The following is a 19,332-nucleotide window of genomic DNA, read 5'->3' on the forward strand; positions in this document are numbered from 1 at the left end:
TTTGCCCATTCTGGCTTTGAACCACGATCCTCCTGATCTCTGCCTTCTGAGTATGCAGGATTATAGGTGTGAAACACTGGCGCCAGCGTGATTCTTGACAAAGATGCCAAAAACATGTCAGAGAAAATATAGGCTCATAAAAACAAATGGTGGTGGGAAACTGGCTATCCACATACAGAAAACCCCCAAAATCAACTTTAAATGGACCAAAGACCTTAATGTACGACCTGAATCTTTGAAACTGCTAAAGGAAAACCTAGGGGAAACATTACTGCATAACAGGCACAGGCAGTGACTTTCTGAATGGGATTCCAATAGCCCAGGAAATCACAGCAAGAACTGACAAATGGAATTGCACCAAATTAAGAAGCTTCTGCACAGCAGAGAAACAATTTCCAGAGCGAAGACAGGGCCCACACAATGGGAGGAAATCTTGCCTGTTATTCCTTCCATGTGGGATTAACATACAGAATATACAAACACCTAAAGGGTTGGAGGTAGTAGAGCACTTGCTTAGCAAGCCTGAGGTCCTGAGTTCAAACCCCAGTACCACCAAAAAAAAAAAAAAACACACACACACACACATTAGTATCCAGAAGGCTTCTGCTGAGGAGCCTTCAAAACATTCAATAGAGAAATGTGTCTTACAAGGCAATTTTGTATAATAGGAATGAGGGACTAGCTCCAAACTCATTTTATAAGGTTAATATAAACCTGATGCCAACATAGAACAAGGCCATTAAAAGAAAAGACAGATATGGACCATGATATTTCTTGAAAAGAGACAAAAATCCTAAATAAAAGATTAACAAACTTGAGCAGCAGGCATGGCTCAAGTGGTAGCATGCCTGCCTAGCAACTGCAAAGCCCTTGATTATTATTTATTAATGAAAAATTGTCACTATTCACAGATGACATTTCTGTGTAGATAGACAACTGAAGCCTGTAAGTGACGATAGCCAAGCTTCTGGACCTAGAGAAAATATTCATAAGCCACCTGCATTTTTGTGTAGTAACGACAAATAATCAGAAAATAAAATTTAAAGTACCATTCAAAATGTGTCCCAAACACTGAATACCTGGTAATAAATATAATGAGGTGTGCCACAGAATGCACCAGTCATCACTCAGAGACTCAAGGCCTCAGCAAAATGAAGAACATTCTTTCCATGGATTGGAGGAGTCGTTATTAAGACTCATTACTGTTAATTCCCTCCAGAATCCTTATTTTTTTTATTATTCATATGTGCATACAAGGCTTGGGTCATTTCTCCCCTCTGCCCCCACCCCCTCCCTTACCACCCACTCCGCCCCTTCCCTCTCCCCCCTACCCCCCTCAATACCCAGCAGAAACTATTTTGCCCTTATCTCTAATTTTGTTGTAGAGAGAGTATAGGCAATAACAGGAAGGAACAAGAGTTTTTGCTAGTTGAGAAAAGGATAGCTATACAGGGCATTGACTCACATTGATTTCCTGTGCGTGTGTGTTACCTTCTAGGTTAATTCTTTTTGATCTAACCTTTTCTCTAGTTCCTGGTCCCCTTTTCCTATTGGCCTCAGTTGCTTTTAAGGTATCTGCTTTAGTTTCTCTGCGTTGAGGGCAACAAATGCTAGCTAGTTTTTTAGGTGTCTTACCTATCCTCACCCCTCCCTTGTGTGCTCTCACTTTGATCATGTCAAAGTCCAATCCCATTGTTGTGTTTGCCCTTGATCAAATGTCCACATATGAGGGAGAACATACGATTTTTGGTCTTTTGGGCCAGGCTAACCTCACTTAGAATGATGTTCTCCAAGTCCATCCATTTACCAGCAAATGATAACATTTCGTTCTTCTTCATGGCTGCATAAAATTCCATTGTGTATAAATACCGCATTTTCTTAATCCATTCATCAGTAGTGGGGCATCTTGGCTGTTTCCATAACTTGGCTATTGTGAATAGTGCCACAATAAACATGGGTGTGCAGGTGCCTCTCCCTCCAGAATCATTATAGTAGTCTAGTTTAAAGTCCCACATTAATTTTTTTGAAAATTAGCAATCTGATAATAAAATCTATGAAAATCATGGGGCTTAGAATATCCGAAGTATTTTTCAAAAGTTAAGAGATACACAGAAGCAGATATGAGATTTACTGGAAAAGGCAAAGTAATGAAACACCATGGAGTCAGAGCGAGGATGGGCCATACGAGTGGAACAGGACAGAGAGTGTGGAAACAAATAGACAAATGCAAAATAGCTAGATTTATGACACCAGGGCAGCAAAGCATTACGGGGTGACAGTTCTTTTAGTAGTAAGTCCACTTCATATAGACAGTAAAACATCATACCTTCACTCCCTACTTCATGGGAGAACTAGAAGAATATTGGGATCTTTGTGGGTTAAATACAGGCAGATTTTAAGAACAGAATAGAAACACTAGCCACAAAGTGTAGTCATATTAAATAAATTGAGAATTTCTGTTCAACTCTTGATACTAGTAAGACAGTGTGAAAGCAAAACAGATTTGAAAAACATACTCAAAATTCTGTTTTATATGTGTGCTTAATATATGAGTGAAATCTAGAAATGTAATTTGTACAAGTATAAACCATTTTGGATTGGGGAGAGCTGTATGGAGGGTGGACTCAGGGCCTGGCCCTTGCTATGTAGAGCGCTATCACTTGAGCCACACACCCAGCCCTTTTTACTTTAATTATTTTTCACATGAGGTCTTGCTTTTTCTCCTAGGCTGGCCTTGGACCACAATCCTCCTACCTATGCCTCTGATGTAGTTGGGATCAAGGGCATGGATCACCATATCTGGCTTATTTGTTGAGATGGGGTCTCGGTAACTTTTTGCCCAGGCTGGCCTTGAACCATGATCCTCCTGATCTCTGCCTCCTGGGTAGCCTTTAATGTATTTATGCCACTTTCTCCTCTCTCCTTCCAGGGATCCTATTGTGTATATGTTGTTGTGCTTGATGGTGTCCCTTACGCTAAGGTTGTTTTAGGCTCTGTTCATTTTTCTTAATCCCATTTTCTTTCTGCTCCTCACAGTAGATAATCAAGTTCGTGGATTCCTTCTTCTGTCTGTTCAGGTCTGTCGTTGAACCCTTTTAAGGAAATTTCCATTTCCAGTTAGTGTATTTTTCAGGTCTATCTGTTTTCCTTTATTATTTCTACCTCTATTCATATTCTCTCTGTTCATACATCATTCTACTGGTGTCACCCATGGTGTCCTTTAGCTCTTTGATATCTGAGACGGTTGTCTTTGTTTTCTATTAAATCCAATTAATATACCTTCTGAGGAGCAGTTTCCTTTAATTACTTCTCCCCATTATTGGCCCTATGGTCTTGTTTCTTTGAGTAACTCCTAATTTTCTATTGAAAGTTAGACATTTTGAACACTATGATATGATGACTCTGAAAATTTGGACTCCTCTCAGGATTTATTGTTGCTGCTTGCTGTGGGTTATCATGGTTTGTGTATCAACTTTTCTAACTATTTTTGTAAGGCCTGTATCCTTTGTCATGCATAGTCTTTGAAGTTTGTGCTCCCTCACCTCACAGGTCAGCTAGTGGTTCAGAGGTTTCTTCAAATGCCTGGAGAATTTTAAAAGCCCTCATTCTCCAAAGTATCTTTTTCCCTACCGTTTCCTCCAGAGCTGTGGCATGTCTATGGTTTGCCCTAGGTACAAGTTTGTTCATTTGATAAGTTTTTGAGGAATATCCTCCACATAGCTGCTCCCCACTGAGAGAATTTGAAGTTATGTGAACCAAAGGCAATTAATCCCTCCCTTTTGTCAGTGCAGGGAGCTCCTCCCAGACAGATTTAAACATACAAACACAATTACTTTGGAAATAAGGCCCACTCTCCCCCTCCCATTCCAAGAAGGGACCCCTACTTGGAATGCAAGCTGCCATCTTCAAAAGCATTCCTATACTGTGTTTCAATGGTTTTTCTCATGACTCAGCATTCACTTGGTTGCTGTAAACTTTTGACTATATTCCAGAGTTCCAATAACCTTGATTCTGGTAGGTTTTCCCCCTTCAGTGTCTTCTGGGAAGGGCTGGCCCCCACAGTACCCTTCCACTAACATCACTCAGTCCAATGAGTAATATTTGAAAATTAAACTGCTTAAGTTAACATCCTAATTTGTTTATTCTGAAAGCAATAACAAGTCACAAGAGACATACAACTAGAGATTTCTCTATCATTAATGAATTTTTGAAAAATCAATAAAATGATTTATTTCGTATATGCAAAGTCAAAATCTCTTTAAACACTTATATTTTTACAAAGTAATACAAACATAACAATACTGCTCCATATAAACTTTTGTATAAACATTAAAAGAAATATATACATTATTTTTTCTTTAGTGCTTCCAAAGCACAGAATGTACAAGTCCACCTGAAGACTGTCTGTTGTCATATGCAAGAACAAATGTCAGAGGTTAGCACAGACTCAGGTGCCCTTTGTAATGTCTCTAGACAAGAGGGCAGAGAGTTGGAGGTAGATTTGTTTGGTGACTCTTCTTGCCCCTCCCAGAGAGAAATAAGTTACCCAAATAGCAGCTTTTTACTCCTGAACATTACATGGTTTAAAAGGCACAACCAGGAATTAATGAAAACTTTGCTCAGCACGTAAGTTTACCACTTCAATTCTATACGCTTACTCTTTCTAAAGGACGTAATAAGAAAACCAAATAGTGCTCCACTTGCGGGTGGCCCCAATCACTCTGAAAATGCCTAAAATGGCGAAGTCCAAATGAGTGAACCCTTATTACTTATGGTAGGGGCAACAGTGTCTTATGAATTTCAGCCTGTTGAATTAACAACATCTCTTTTCTCAATTTGGAAAAGAAACAGCAAAACAAAAAGTTAATACTTTCAACAATTCTTAAGGTAAAAGCCCAACTTTTACTGCTAGATAATCACAAAATAAAAAGCTCTAGTGCTTTTTCTTAGCCTCTGGAAGGCTACAGGCTTCAACAATATCCTGTTCCATCCTATAGCACAGAAAACTTGTCCTTTTTTGTACTGGTGTTTTCATTAACATGATGATCTGCTGTTGATGTGGTTAACATTATTGAGAAGGTGATGGGAATCTATTTTTTCTAGTACATTCTCAAGGTACTGAATTAAGACTCGTCTTTTAAACCTGAAAATAAAGAGAAATTTAAAGATACTTAAAGCTGTTATGACATGCAAGGCACTGTGCAGGATACACAGTGAGAATATAAAATTTGTTTTTATGGAAAGATATGGTTTAAAGAATACTAAGAATAACAATTGAGGGCCCAAAGTCAAATTGGTCTAGGTTGAATTAGTTGGACTCAGATAATATCAATCTAAACACCTCTGGAAACAGCCTTAACTAGGAGTTAAGAGGACTAGCACTTGTGAAAATGAAGGCAGAGCCTATTTCTTTCTTTGTCTTGCATTGGGCCCTACTGCTGAAACAAAACAAAACAAGACAAACAAACCACAGAGTTCCTGTTAATACCCACCTTGAAGCTTCCTTGATGGTGAATTCAACAAACTGCTTCTTCATCTCCAGGGGCCCTTGCACTTCTTCAAGCAAGATGAAAATTCGTTCATATTCTAAAGGTATTAAAAACTTCAGTAAGTTTTCAAAAACATGATATGAATAGGAAATAAAAATAAATCATTGTAAATCCTCAGTCATTTTTCCTTATGGGTAGAAATTTAGACACAATTGATATTGTAAACACATCAAAATGTCTGCGCATACCTACTAAGGAAAACTTGTAAATACTAACCAAATGTGCTTGGCTCCATAATGGCTGCCCCAAATGTCTCTAATCCCTGGAGCTTGTGAAAAATGTTACCTTATATACCTTATTTGTAGATAGAATTAAGTTAAGAACGTCGAGATGGGGAGACTATCCAGGTTTATGCACGTAGCTCCAATGTAATCACAAGTATCTTTATAAGACAGAAGAGTAACAGTCAGAAAGAAAAGATGTTAAGGATAGAGGTCAAGGAGGAGCAAAACTGTTAATACTGCTGACTTGAAGATGGAAGAAGGGGCTACAGTCCATGGAATACAGGCAGTCTTTAGAAGCTGGAAAAGGCAAAAAACCAGATTCTTCCTAGGTCTCTCAGAAAGAATGTTGGCCAATCAATACCTTCATTTTAGGCTGATGAAAATATCTTCAGAATACTACCTTTCAGAATTGCAAGATAATAAATTTGTATTGTTTGAAACATAAAATTTTGTGATAACTTGTTGTAGTAGCCAAAGGAAACTATACCACCAAGCCAGAGAAATTGCTTTCTGCGAAAATCCAATATTGCCCCCAAATGCACCTTAAGAGGCAGTCTAAATCTATTCTGAATCATAGAATGAGATGCACCCCCACTGCATTATTGGTAGATGTTCCTTCACTACTTACTTCGTCCAAACTTTCGAACTTCCTTCATTAATTGATGTTTTATATCAGCATTGATTCCTTGTGCCATCGCTGGAGTGATTTGCAATGAATTTGGCACAGTTTCTAAAGTAGATGTTACTGCGAGTTTTTGGTCATCTACAGAGAGATTGCAGCTTTTGGCTCCTTCTATAAGTGCATTATTACCAGGTTTGTGAATCAGCCCATCTTTCCTAAGACCAGTGAAGTCATCAGACAGAGAATCCAATTGGTTGGGTGGAATACCATCTCCTGTCACATTCATAAGCTCTGTTGGAGCACAGTTTGACAAGAAGCCATCAGGTGGGCTTTGCTCATTTTCCATCTTCTCCTCATGGACATCATGAGTGACAGGGACATCTGGAAAGCAAATTAGGGAGTTAAGCTGTGAAGCAGGAGCACTATGTCAACCCCACAGGTATATCCCCATGTTCCTCAGTTTCGAGGAATTTATTTCATAAAACAGGAGGATGTAACAGGTGGAGAACTAAGACCCCCCTCAAATTGAGCTCAGGAAGATAATATAAGACCACCTTCTTCCCTCTTGTCACTATGAATACATATAGAAACCAAGATAATACAACTAACAAATGTTCACACACCCCTGGTACTCATGGCTTAGTGTCAGCTTGTTTTGCTTTATAAGGTGAAAAGAAGCAAGTTTTACTTGATGTCATAACTTCTCAAAGTCATATATAAACTGCCATGCTTTACTGATCTCGAAGCCAGACAACTTGCATATACCACCTTCTGACTCTTGTCGACAAGTATTCTGAGAAAACAGGAGCCCGTGGTGCTAAACACTCTATCTCCATCATCCAAAATCCCTATCCATAGAAGATTCTGCTCGTCCTTCCTTTCTGTGTCAAAGTGGGTTGCTTGTCACTCCAAGTCTGACATCTGTATGTTATTTACTCATCCCCTGCCGTGCCAGTCACCAGGTCAGAAGCTGGGGATCAGCAGTGAATAAGTCCCTGCTATGGGGAGGTCACACAGGAAATGCACAATGGGCAGAAAAACACAGCTGGAATCATATCAGGGAAGAACCAAGCACGGATGTGAGACAGAAGCAGAGGGAATCTCCAGGATCATGGTGTGGTAGCAGGGGCTTCAAAGAGGTGTTCTCTGAGCAGAGCCCAGGGAGGAGACAGAGCCAGCCTGTGCATGTACAGAGGGAGATTGCCAGGCTATGGTAAGGACAAGGGCAGGAGGCACAGAGAGAATAAACCAGGGACCAAGAAGTGAAGGACAGAGGCAAAGAGAGTGAGGAGACTGCTAGAACCCAAGTGAGGAAAGGATGGTGGGTCCAGGCCATGCAGAGTTGTTTTGAGTGCTTAGGAATGAGGAGGATGGGGTTTTAGCATGATATGGCATGGTCTCATTTACCTGCTAACTTTATCACTCTGGCTGTAGGGCAAGGAATGAGTTAGGAGAAAGAATGGAAAGCAGACTGATCAGAAAAGAAGCTATCCTCATAGCTTCATGAGGGATCATAGCAGCATGGAGGCAATGGATGAAGAGAAAAGGTGAGATACAGGGATTACATTGAATGTCAAGTTTCCCAGACTTGCTAAACAGATGGAAGGAAGAGAAGAATAGAAGAAAAATAACAGTGACTCTTAGGATTTGTCACCTGAACCACTGGGTAAATAACAGTGCCAGGAGTGTGCAGGATTCAGCAAACTACTGCTCTTGAGGGTAGACTGTACTCTCTTCTTCCTGACTCTGATTCAGTGATTTCAGGTTGATAGACTGGCATCAGTAATATTAGGATTATTTACACTAGGGAAATCTGCAAACATTACAATCTAGAGATTCTCTACCCTATCAACCCCTACAGGTGCCATAGTTCAACCAGCACGTCACTGAATGATGTCATTATCTGCCATGCAGAAGATGTCAGCAGAACTGTTTTGGAGAGGTGCAAAGATGGGCTGAATTATATGCATATTATACACCTAAGTGGAGCTGTCATGCCCATGGTTACATCAGAGTCTGGAATTGAGGAGTGAGTCATAGTCTAGAGGTGTAAATACTGAAGTTGTTGAAATACAAATCAAATTTAAAGGCCCAGGACTGCATGGCATCACCTAAAGACAAAGTGCAGTGAGGAGAAGAGATCCTGAGATGGAACTTTGAGAATCTATAATATTTAGAGGTAGGAAAGGAAGAGAGAAACAGGAAAAGAGAATGGGATGGGTGTCTGTGAACCAAGAAAGTTTCTACAGAGGAGGGAGTGAACATCAGTGCTAAATGCTGTTGAAAGAAATGGCAGCAGACACTGATGACCTTGGGAATGGTTTCAGTGGGGTCAAGGAGGCAGACACCAGCCTGTTAGGGCACGAATAGGAAGTGACAGAGTAAGAGCTGGTCCATTCTTTTACAAGTGTGAGCCCACTTGTTCCTACTGCCTCAGAAACGTGTTTTATCTTCCTACGATGCTGCTGCTCCAAATGGTTGCTCATAACTATTCATTTCTTCATTAATTTCTGTGTTATTTACTAATTAATTACTATGCTAATACCATGTGCTAATTACTATGTAACTATGGATATTTTCTCTCCTTTACACTGAGATCCTTGAAACAGGGTCTCTGGTCCCTATGGGGCCTGCTGTACCTACCACATATATGGTTTAATAATGGTTTACTTAATGAACAAAAATTGAACCCAAAAAAGAGGAATACAAAGGAAGAGAAAATTGTTTAGTGTCTTAGTCCTCTAGGAGCCATAAGGAAATCACAACCACTACTCTATACCTGGATGTACAAGGGTGGGTTTTATGAGGTTTGGACAAGATGGGAACCACGAGGCTGAGAGTGGTCCCTTTCTGTCCACATGGTTAGTTACAGTAGGCGGTGTTTGTGGTTTCCTCAACAGCAGGGACATACTCCGCCTTCTCTTAGATGACAAAGGACTGTTGGGTTCCCCAGGACGTTTCACTTTGTTTTGTGGCCCTGCTACAAATTCATCTGCTTCATCAATCATCATTCCCTAAAAAAAAAATCAATGAACATATTCCATTAAAGACAAAAGTTCAACTATCAAAAAACTGCAAACACTCTTCATAAACATATATAATCAATAATGCATTCTATCACTTAATGTCTTAATCATAGACCAAAGATTTATCACACTCCACACTAACTCTGTTCTCAGAAAATGAAATCTAATTTTAACCCAGTCTAAGGGGAGAAAGGAGGAAACTAATATGCAAGGTGCCAAACATACTACAATAATGATTAATCAGAAAACCTAATCAGCCCAAATGGTATAAATCTGGTCACCGTTTTGGAGCAGTGTAGACCACTTTGCATTAGTCCTTGGTATGGGAAATAATTTTTCCTTTTGGTACTTTTGTGCTTAAACTTACCATTAAGAAACACTGATTGTCACTGCACAGAATGCTACACTCTGTAGCTGGTGAAAGGCAGGCAGATGGAAAGTATAATTCCCCACTCAGAACCTCAAATACAGGTTTAAATATGTCCACCTTGGTTCTAGTCAGTGAGTAAGGAAGCTTTTTACTCTTGGGGGCAGATTTAAAGATGGGAGACAGCAGTATAGAAGATTAGTTAAAAGCCGTTCTCGTACAAGGATAACCCAAGAATATGTACCCTACTATTTGAGCAAAATCATGACGAATAACTTTCTCCAAGGATTTTCCCACTTAAGCCACAAAGGGGGAAACATTGTCACAGAACATTTAATACTTGCTCAGTAAACGCTCAGTGCACATGAACTAACTCACCTAATTTTCCACAGAGCTCTGTGAGACGCAATAATACAGAGGAAGAGACCATGGTACAGAAAGATGAACAACTCCAGTTAATCAAGGAAGGAAGTGAGTTGGAATACCTTTGAGTCCAGTTTTGTTACAAAAGAGGTATTATATGGTCTGTGGCATAATATCAATGTTCTTCCCAATGAGTGCAGACATAATCCTATTTGTTTTCATGCTTAAATGGTAGGACAATTCAAATAAAGTAACATCATCTATTACCTCCTATTTCAAGGGGCACACTCATCGCTGTCTCACTAGAGCAGTACAGACCTGAATCATGGAAATAGGGAAATGACTGGTGATCTCAATTTTAAAGGAGTTAGTGTATGGTGGTGGGAATGAATATAGACTGTGAAGTCTGAAAGATGTGAGTTCAAGTCCTGGATCTACTCAGCTATGCCACAGTATTTTCACCTTTGACTACTGTAAAGCTTGATTTCTTCTTACTGAAGGGCAGGCAGGAACATTGACCGTGCAGAAATGGTTATGAGCATAAGATGTAATCATTTAAAACACTGGCTCTGGAGGAATAGCTCAAGCAGTAAAGCACGTGCTTTGCAAGTGCAAAGCCCTGAGTTCAAACCCCAGTCCCACAAAATAAACAGATAAAACACCAGTTTCTATTATGAACTCAATACATGGCAGCTATTAATTTAGTCAAGCAACACACTCTTGCATTAAAAGGTCTCCACTTTTCCATCCACAAAGAGCTCTACTGTCACATTTATCTCTGATTTATATTCGACTTGCCAAAAAGAAAATTATAGCAAGAATATCACAATTTAGGGAGACACAGAAATAAGTATCCTACCTTCTTATCTTGTTTAAATGGATTGCCAAAAGTATGCAGTCTTTTTGGTTGATCTGGATCAATCTCTCGTAGTGGAGAAGCCAATGTCTTTAGATATTCCTGATAGTTACCCATTTGTGCAACAGGAACACTATGAAGGGAATCTGTAAAATCACCAGCAAAGAATTTGATGCCACAGCTGAAGTATGTGGTCCTTTTGAGAGGACATGGTCATTGTCTGGTTTAGTAATGTGTATCTTAGCATCAAATACAGTCTAAATTTCAAGTCTAGCATTCTAGGATCTAGCATCATCTCTCTTCATCCCAATTAGTACTTTGTCTACAGTACTACTGCCTACAGGCTCAGATAACAAGGACCACACAACTCCCTTACCTTCAAACCATGCTTGAGAATGGGCTGACCTCCCCTTACACCACCACTCCAATTCAAAACACCATATAGCTTCTGCATTTCGAAGTGCCTAGGCTCCATGGTGTTCTCTTATCATGCAGAAAATCTTGGTTAGTGGGTCTTCAACTCTGAGGATTTGATTAAATATGTAGGATCTCTTCCTAGAAAAGTCCCCTACACACAAAATTGTGTGTAATTTCAGAAGGCTGGCCAGACTAAGATTTGCTCATTTTAATGGACAGGGACCACATTTTAAATTAACAAAATAGAGTAAAGGGAAATTGCAGTCACTATTGTCCTGGACACTATCTGGTTCATTATTTTCTCTACTGAATTTTTCACAGAAGGCTGGGTGGCATATTGTCTGGGTGTACAGGTTAGGAAATCTAATAGTCCATCGCTTTCCAATTGGCTAAACCCAGGTAAACTAATAAAATGCTCACTCCCAGTTTCAGTGCCTATAAACTGGGCATAGAAATGGTATCTGTCTCCTGGGGGTATTTGAGGCTTGTAAGAACCAGGCTGGTTCTGCTGGCACTCACTCTGGGTGGCTGAGGCAGAAGGACAGATTTTGAGGACAACCTGGACTACATAGGAGGCCCTGTCTCAAAAACCAGCAATAAAAATACACAGAAGCATGTTGAGAGTGGTGTATATGCTGACTAATGCACACTTGTCTTTAAACTTAAGAAAAATAACACTATCTGGGAAGATATAGTTCTAAACATTAATGTATTACAAAATAATCAACTCACTATGCAATAGATACTTTCGTGTAAGTCATGCCTGCCATTTTCCTAATGAAAAATCCCATTGTTCATTTACCTTCATCTTGTCCAACAATAAACTTGTGTGTTTTCAGTAGATTGGATCTCATTCTGGTCAACTGGTCTAAAAGACATCTACGTGGAATGTCATAAGCATTTCTGTATGTCTGAGGTTTCAAATCCTATTTGAAATGAAGCAAATGACTTCAATTACTCTTGAGGCTTTTAATATAGAAATGTCACACTAACCCTCTTAATCTTATTGAAGAGAGCATTGTTTCATTATTCTATTTTTATACATGCATATAATGCACTTTTATCAAGAGAGTGATATTCAATAAAAGTAGTGATTGCAGAATTTTCCCTGGAAAACTTCTACTCATTGTTCTGAAGCCTACCACACCCCCAAGTTATTAAAGCCGCTGGGGATATCCTTTTTCAAGCACATCATTTAGAACTCCAAATCCTGAGATTTATACCTCAGGGGTCTTCTAGGACCACTGGTTGGAACCTAGATTTATTCCTCCGGCAGCCATGGAGGTGGGCTGCTGGAATCGCCCTATAGGACAAATGGCCACCCCCACCGGGAGCGTAGTTGGCTGAGTTTTCAGCTGCAGTGCCTTTGCACTGAGGCCATGTTCCTTCCAGGCAGCCCGTGGCCAGGGACTGAGACGGGAAGAGTGGTAGGGCCTGGCCAGCTCTGCCCACGTGGACCTCCTCCATGAGAAAGCTCGGTGCCAAAGGTGCCCCTTGGCCTGATCCAGACTCTCTCCAAGCTGCACCAACGTCTGAGTCTCCTTATCCCTGATTCTCCTTCCCACCCATCCCTCACAGGTGCTAGGTCAGCGTGGTGCCCTGGAGGCTCTGCCTGTCTGCTCAGGCTCCCTCCCCTTTGTCTCTCATGGGTCTTAGCCCCCAAACACATCTTGTACATATAATTCCATATTGGCATCTGCCAGCAGGACAATTCCAAAACTGCTCCATTAACAACTACTAACTTCAAAATAGGACTGTCATTATTTCAAAACTAAAGCAATATGAGTAACGTAATATGAATAACATAAGAACAAGTTATGTCACAACTTACCTTGTTTAAGAGCCCTACTTGGAAGCCAGCAAATTCTTTGGGATTCAATTCTGTCAGTCTCAGTACAGTTTCCCCTGTGATTTCTTTCAATAGTTTTCTAAAATTTTTATGGTGAGCCATGGGCACGCCACCTCCAGAATGATTTTTCACTTTGATACCAGTTTCCTGGGGTGGTTTCTTCCCCACTGATGCTAGTATCCGCTCTGACTCTAGTTTAGTCTAAAATGAAAATACATAGTATGTTATGAAAATATCTACCTTATTGTTGTCATTTTATTACTTAAGAAAGACAATACTTTAAGAACCCCATGGAACAATTTTGAATTGTGAACCGCAGAAAAACATAATTAAACATTTTTCTATGCTTCTCTGTACTACCACAGCAAACACAGAGGGGCTGAAAAGACAAATAACTTTATGCAAATTTTTTCTTGTCTAGTGTTAAAATTATGACTGAATTGTGGAGAGAATGGAGACTGCAGATGACAATTTCATTCATAGGCATTCAAAAGCACATTTTGCTATGGGAAAATCTACCCTGAATCGACATATTCTCTTTGGAACCAGACATAAAGGTTTAAGACTCTGCATTTATGCATGTAAATTAGTGCTAAAATTCAGATTACATAGACTGACTTTATATCTGAAAAATTAAACTGCTGATTTCTAATACTGAGCTAGATTAAAAGGTCTCATATGGTAAGGCTTAATTTGATAAACATTACCAAGTAAGTAATTTGCAATGTGTACTCAGTAAGTTTCTCACTAACAAACACTGAAAAATCCTCTTAATAAACATTAGTGTAACATATTAATTAATTGTGCCTGAGTGCATTGTAGCAGGGCATTTGGCATATTTTCTGTTTTACATATATCTGAGATGGTTCAAGGAACACTGATGACATATGTATTAGATTAATAATTAAAGAAATTATAAATTAGTAACAATCTTTTCTTTTTTTCTTTAAAAGATAAAATTCCACCAAAGTCTAATAAGCCTCAAATAATTTTTGACTTCTTATGGCTTGGTCAGAGGTATTTATTTTTCCTAATTATTGGAATTATGTATATATTTCTGAGCTCTAAAAAGTTCTTAAGTCATGAAATGAGACAAGACATGTTTCTTTAAATGACCCTGAAAGCTCATTTATAAAACTATACAAGCAATGTGTCCCAGAAGGTCCCAAAACTTGCATCAGCTTCAACTCTGCTCACTTTTCTTCCTTGTGGCCATACCCTGCTGACACAGCCTTAAAGGCCTAAAGTAAACACCAAATAAATAGATAAATAAATCAATGGATAAATAAGCAAACCAAAGCATTTACAACACAAAAAAACCTATTTGCAGAGAGGAATTGGGGATGGTGGGATACTTAGTTGATCAGAAATCTTGGTTTGCCTTTACTTTCTTTTGCACTTATGAGCACACTAGGCTAGTAGGAGCTAGTAAGCTCCAGACCTTACTTAAGTTTTTGCAGGTCCTAGCAAGGTGTACCAGCATCCAAATTGTGGAGTTCTTTAGGTCCTTTAGTGAAATCTGACACTTTGATTACTGGTCTCTGTTCTCTAAAGGCATAACTTCCAAACATATTTGACTTGAAGCACTGTAGTTACTGCAAATGCTATTACTGTTTCCTACCTATGAATATATTTGTAAATAAGATAGTAAAGCTGTTGCATTAATTTGTCACACAACAATTGTATGGCAGTAGAAATCTAACTTAATAGTTCCCAAACATTTCTGTCCTATAAGAATGGGCTAGGTAGAGGCAAGAAGTATGATAAGGAGGGGTAAGTGGAGGATGAAGTACTAATAGAGAGGGGCAGGCAAGGGACAAGGTGAATAATGGTGAATGAGGTGGGGTATAAAGGAACAGATGGAGGGCAAGAAGAGAGGAGGCTGAACTCCACTCTTTAGGTCCCTCTGGGGCCTATCATCTTCCAGGTTGAGGAACACTGGTCTCATATCCCCCCTCTCCAGGGAAAACCAGCTATTTATCCAAGGGCTAGCATATAAGCATAAGTCCTTCCCGTGCTGGCCTGAAAAATTTCAGGCAAGTCATTTAATTACACCAGGCCAGGAGGTCAGTGTGCTGACCTACAAAAGGGGAATGAGGAGCAACTAAGTTGAGGACAGACAGAATGTGATCCATGAGAGAATTCTATTAAGCCTCTGCCCCTCTTAAGCCACAAAACATCAGGCAGCTTGTGGGCAGGACAAACTGGCAGGCAGAAGGAGAAATGGTACAGCATCAAATGATACTGACAGACCCTTAACTGCAGTTGAATGGTGAAGCTAGAAGCCATAGAGAATCACATTATTACTAATCCATAAAGTGTAGAGATATATACACACTTAATTTGAAAAATTACAATTACACTAAAGAATAAGGAAATGCACTTCTGAGGGCAAAGGATTTTTGTTTGTTTGTTTTTACCAATACTACCTGTTGGCTGAGTTTTTTAAGGTAAGAGATAACACTGTAACTAAGTCCACAATCTAAATTATCTGATATCAGATTTGGAGCTCCCATCATCCTTAGTGCTTTCTTTAATGGCTATAAGGAAACAAAATACACAACAGTAAGAATAGAATAAATCTTAAAATACTTAAAGTTCAGTTATAAGGGGCAAAGGGAAATGATTCATTTCTTAGAAGTCAAGGTGCTGCACATAAAACCAAACATGGAACATTAAAAAGTGACAATGAAAATAGCAGAGAAGGAGCAGAAAGTAAAAAAAATAATAATCAGAAGAGAGTGGGTTAAGAAGAGCAAGTAACAGCAAATTCAAACAGGTAAAATGCTTTCAGTTTTAATTCCCAAGTCATAAAATCATTTTACACTGCACTGTATTGCATATCCCATTCCTGCCATGGTAAAATACCCACACCCCAATTTCTCCTCCCAGTGACACCAGTGGTCCCATTGAAGATTCTGCCTTTTCACCTCTAGAAACTTGGCTTTCAATGACCACATCAACCTCTGAAATGGCTTTGATAATTTTGATTCAGATTATATTATCAGTTCAGAATCATCATGAATGCTTTCTTCAAACTATAGAAGAAAAATGAGGCCACATATAATGAATGTTTTACTCTTTTTGGATCCTCTCCCCAGTACCAGTGCCCCCACTTCATACTATGTTTAGGACACATTTAACAGGCAATAAAAAACTAAAATGTCTTCAGAATTTCGTTTTCAGAGACAAACCCCATATTGAGAATTTCTAGAGTTAAAAAGGGAAGTTGGTATAACAAACAAATTGAGACCTATTGATTCTTATATTCCAAAATATAATTTCATAAGGTTAATTTTAAGAAGAGAAACATAGATGTGCTCCATAAGAATAACCATGGCAGTTAAAAGAACTGAAACAGAGAAAACAGTGCTCTTTTGTGCCATCATGACATCTCTAAACTCATATATACATGGCTTGAGAAGACAGTGATGACACAAATGTCCATAAAATAAAAAGACAATTATCTTGTTGCAGAAGTAAAGCTTTTTGATACATTATTTCTTATGACAAGAATCATCACTGCAGTTAATACATATATACATATAAATACATACTAATAAGTAGTATGGAGGCAGGGTTTTTAAGTAGCTGTCAAAAGCCTGTCGCCACTTCAGATTTGGCTTAAGCTTGTGAACTTTAAACAAGTCATCTGTAACAGAAAACCAAACAAAATATCACATTATTCCAGCCCTGAATTCTTAGATATAAATCAAGCAACTCATATTTAGAAATCTCAGATTTTACTTATATTACATGAATATTTTATTGAAGGTTATTTGTCTTTCCTGGTGGTTGTATTTACCAAAATTATATATAGGTGATCCCTGACTTACAAATATTTCCACTTAGTGATTTCTCAACTTTATGGTGGTGGGAAAGCAGTACACATCCAGTAGAAAACAAACTTCAAAATCTAAATTTTGATCTCTTCCCAGTACACTACTTTCTCACAATGCAGGGCAGCAGCAGTGAGGCGCTGCTTCCAGTCAGTCCCGCCGTCACGAGGGGAAATAACCAGCACACTGCACTGTGCTATGTTGCTAAAGCTCTTGTGCTCAGTAGGTTAGTAGTATTAGATGCATTTTTGACGGAGAATGGGTTGATCATACTTAATCTCACTGTAAGTTGAGGAGCACCTGCAATGTATTTTCTAGAACACGAAGTAAAATTTCAAGTTACATATTCCTCTTCCCTCTGCAAAGCTACATAAAATATAATATTAAAATAAAATACTTATGATCTATTTGAAAGTTTCCTGATTTATTTTGTATTAGTATTTCTATTGTAGTAATTTTTCACATGAGGGGAGGATCCACAGTCACTGGCTAATGGCATATCATTTCTTTCATTTAAACATAAAGGATGTTATTTTTGCTGAAAGGTTAAGGCAAAGAGACATAATGAGAACAAAATCTAAGCTTCAAATGTCTAGGCAAGGTTGAGCAAACTCTAATTATATTTGGATTCTCCTCAATTGGCTAATACTGTTTAACCATATTTCTTCCCAGTTCATTTCTTTGATTTCTGTGTTCTGTGTTCAAGCATTTTGAGTGGCACCCAATATTAGTTATTGGGTGATAGTGAAGGCATGTAGAACTAGTACGCTGAAGTTGAAAATTCTGTACAGCTAAACAGGTTTCCTGTATGCCGTCTACATCAATGTAACTGAAGACATTTACCTTATATAGGCAGACATTCCCTATCTTTTTACACTTTAATTATCTTAATAATCTAGATACATATATACTGCATGAAAATTTCTAAAACAGCTCATTATTTCCTTCATACCTTTTTATTTCCTTCCAAGTGTAAGAAAAGCATTTTAACATATTTCAAAATTGGTATCCCCAGCCATCAGTATGAACCTGCCACACATACTACAAATACCAAAGATAACATAAATTCATCCTCTATTTTATTTCTTCAGGTTTTATTCTTTTTTTTTTTAACAAAACAAATGTTTTACTTCCAGAGATAAAACCACGTATAAGCTCTGTACAAACAAGGGCTATCCTTTGAAATTCTGAATTATCTTAGTTAAGAAAAGCAGCCACATATTTTTCTCCTTTTATTGCTATAATAAATTATTCACTCTTGCTGAAACACACTGAAGTGAATTTACATAGCCATAAAATGCAGGTCTTTTGTTCTTTAGTTCAGGGTAGAAGGAAGAAAGCAAGAGATCTGAAGGAATTGCTAGTTCATTGCGGGATGCAGGTCTTTTACAGACCATTCATAACTCGACAAAAAAAAAGTAAAACACTGTATAATAGCCCGTACTACTGTGCCTTTATAGGACATCTGTTCAGAATTAGGCAGATTTTTAGAAACTGACAAATGCAAACACTGGAGAGACTTTTAGATATAAATAGACAGACAACCAGAGTCAACAATATGCTTAATATTTCTAACGATGTCAAGTGCAATGATTTTCCTTCAGGAGCTGGCTTAGTCTAGTTATTTCTTTTCAAGAGTTTTTAAACAGAGGTTAGAGAAAAGAAGAAAATGTTCCATAGTCTAGATTAATGGCAGAACACTCTTAGGGTGACAGTGTTTTAGTCTCTACCTCTATAGCTCAGGAAATGATTTCAATGTCTTTAGATGTCCATTCACATGGGCTCTCCAGGACAGTACAGGAAAGACTAAAACAATTCACTGATCCACATTCGAAAGAGGAGATGAGAGTACAGGAGTAAAATGATACTGCCAACAAACACCTCAAAGGTACTTATATTTTCTCTTCCAGTTCTGTTCCATGTCCTTATCTAAAGAGAGGGTAGACTGGGTTTGAATCCAAGCTCAGTAACTTCCTTAGCCGAGTGAGTTTGGATTAATCACTTCACCTTTGAAGGACTCCATTTTATCTATAAAGTGGGTTAAATGATAGTTGTCTTACCACAGCACTGTTTTGTCAGCACTGAGGTTTGAACTTAGAGCTTAGAGCTTGCTAGGCAGGTGCTCTTACCAGTTGAGCCACTCCACCAGTACCACAGGACTTTTGACACTGTGCACTGTGCTGTGTTGCTAGGTTGTAATGATTGGTAGGTTAGGGGTAT

The 19,332-nt window shown here is 38.7% G+C and overlaps 1 protein-coding gene across 7 annotated transcripts in view; it reads right to left on the reverse strand.

The window, feature by feature from the left end:
• Nucleotides 1-4,117: 4,117 nt before the first annotated feature.
• The window catches only part of LOC109695920 (integrator complex subunit 6-like), a 55,208-nt gene continuing 39,993 nt past the window's right edge, over nucleotides 4,118-19,332 (reverse strand). For 3 of the 7 annotated variants that reach the window (XM_074063685.1, XM_074063684.1, XM_074063681.1), the window contains 9 exons: nucleotides 16,831-16,925; nucleotides 15,703-15,813; nucleotides 13,256-13,474; nucleotides 12,227-12,350; nucleotides 11,011-11,153; nucleotides 9,175-9,409; nucleotides 6,402-6,776; nucleotides 5,493-5,586; nucleotides 4,118-5,143 (listed from right to left, as the gene is read on the reverse strand). In XM_074063685.1, coding sequence (XP_073919786.1) covers nucleotides 5,035-5,143; nucleotides 5,493-5,586; nucleotides 6,402-6,776; nucleotides 9,175-9,409; nucleotides 11,011-11,153; nucleotides 12,227-12,350; nucleotides 13,256-13,474; nucleotides 15,703-15,813; nucleotides 16,831-16,925 — 1,505 coding nt within the window. In that variant the 3' untranslated portion in view covers nucleotides 4,118-5,034. Of the gene's footprint in view, nucleotides 5,144-5,492; nucleotides 5,587-6,401; nucleotides 6,777-9,174; nucleotides 9,410-11,010; nucleotides 11,154-11,218; nucleotides 11,576-12,226; nucleotides 12,351-13,255; nucleotides 13,475-15,702; nucleotides 15,814-16,830; nucleotides 16,926-19,332 lie in introns of those variants that run through there. The other 4 variants (XM_074063683.1, XM_020178703.2, XM_020178707.2 and 1 more) reach the window with 4 other exon arrangements.

Source organism: Castor canadensis, chromosome X (genome assembly GCF_047511655.1).
Source record: "Castor canadensis chromosome X, mCasCan1.hap1v2, whole genome shotgun sequence".
Classification (NCBI taxonomy): domain Eukaryota; kingdom Metazoa; phylum Chordata; class Mammalia; order Rodentia; family Castoridae; genus Castor; species Castor canadensis.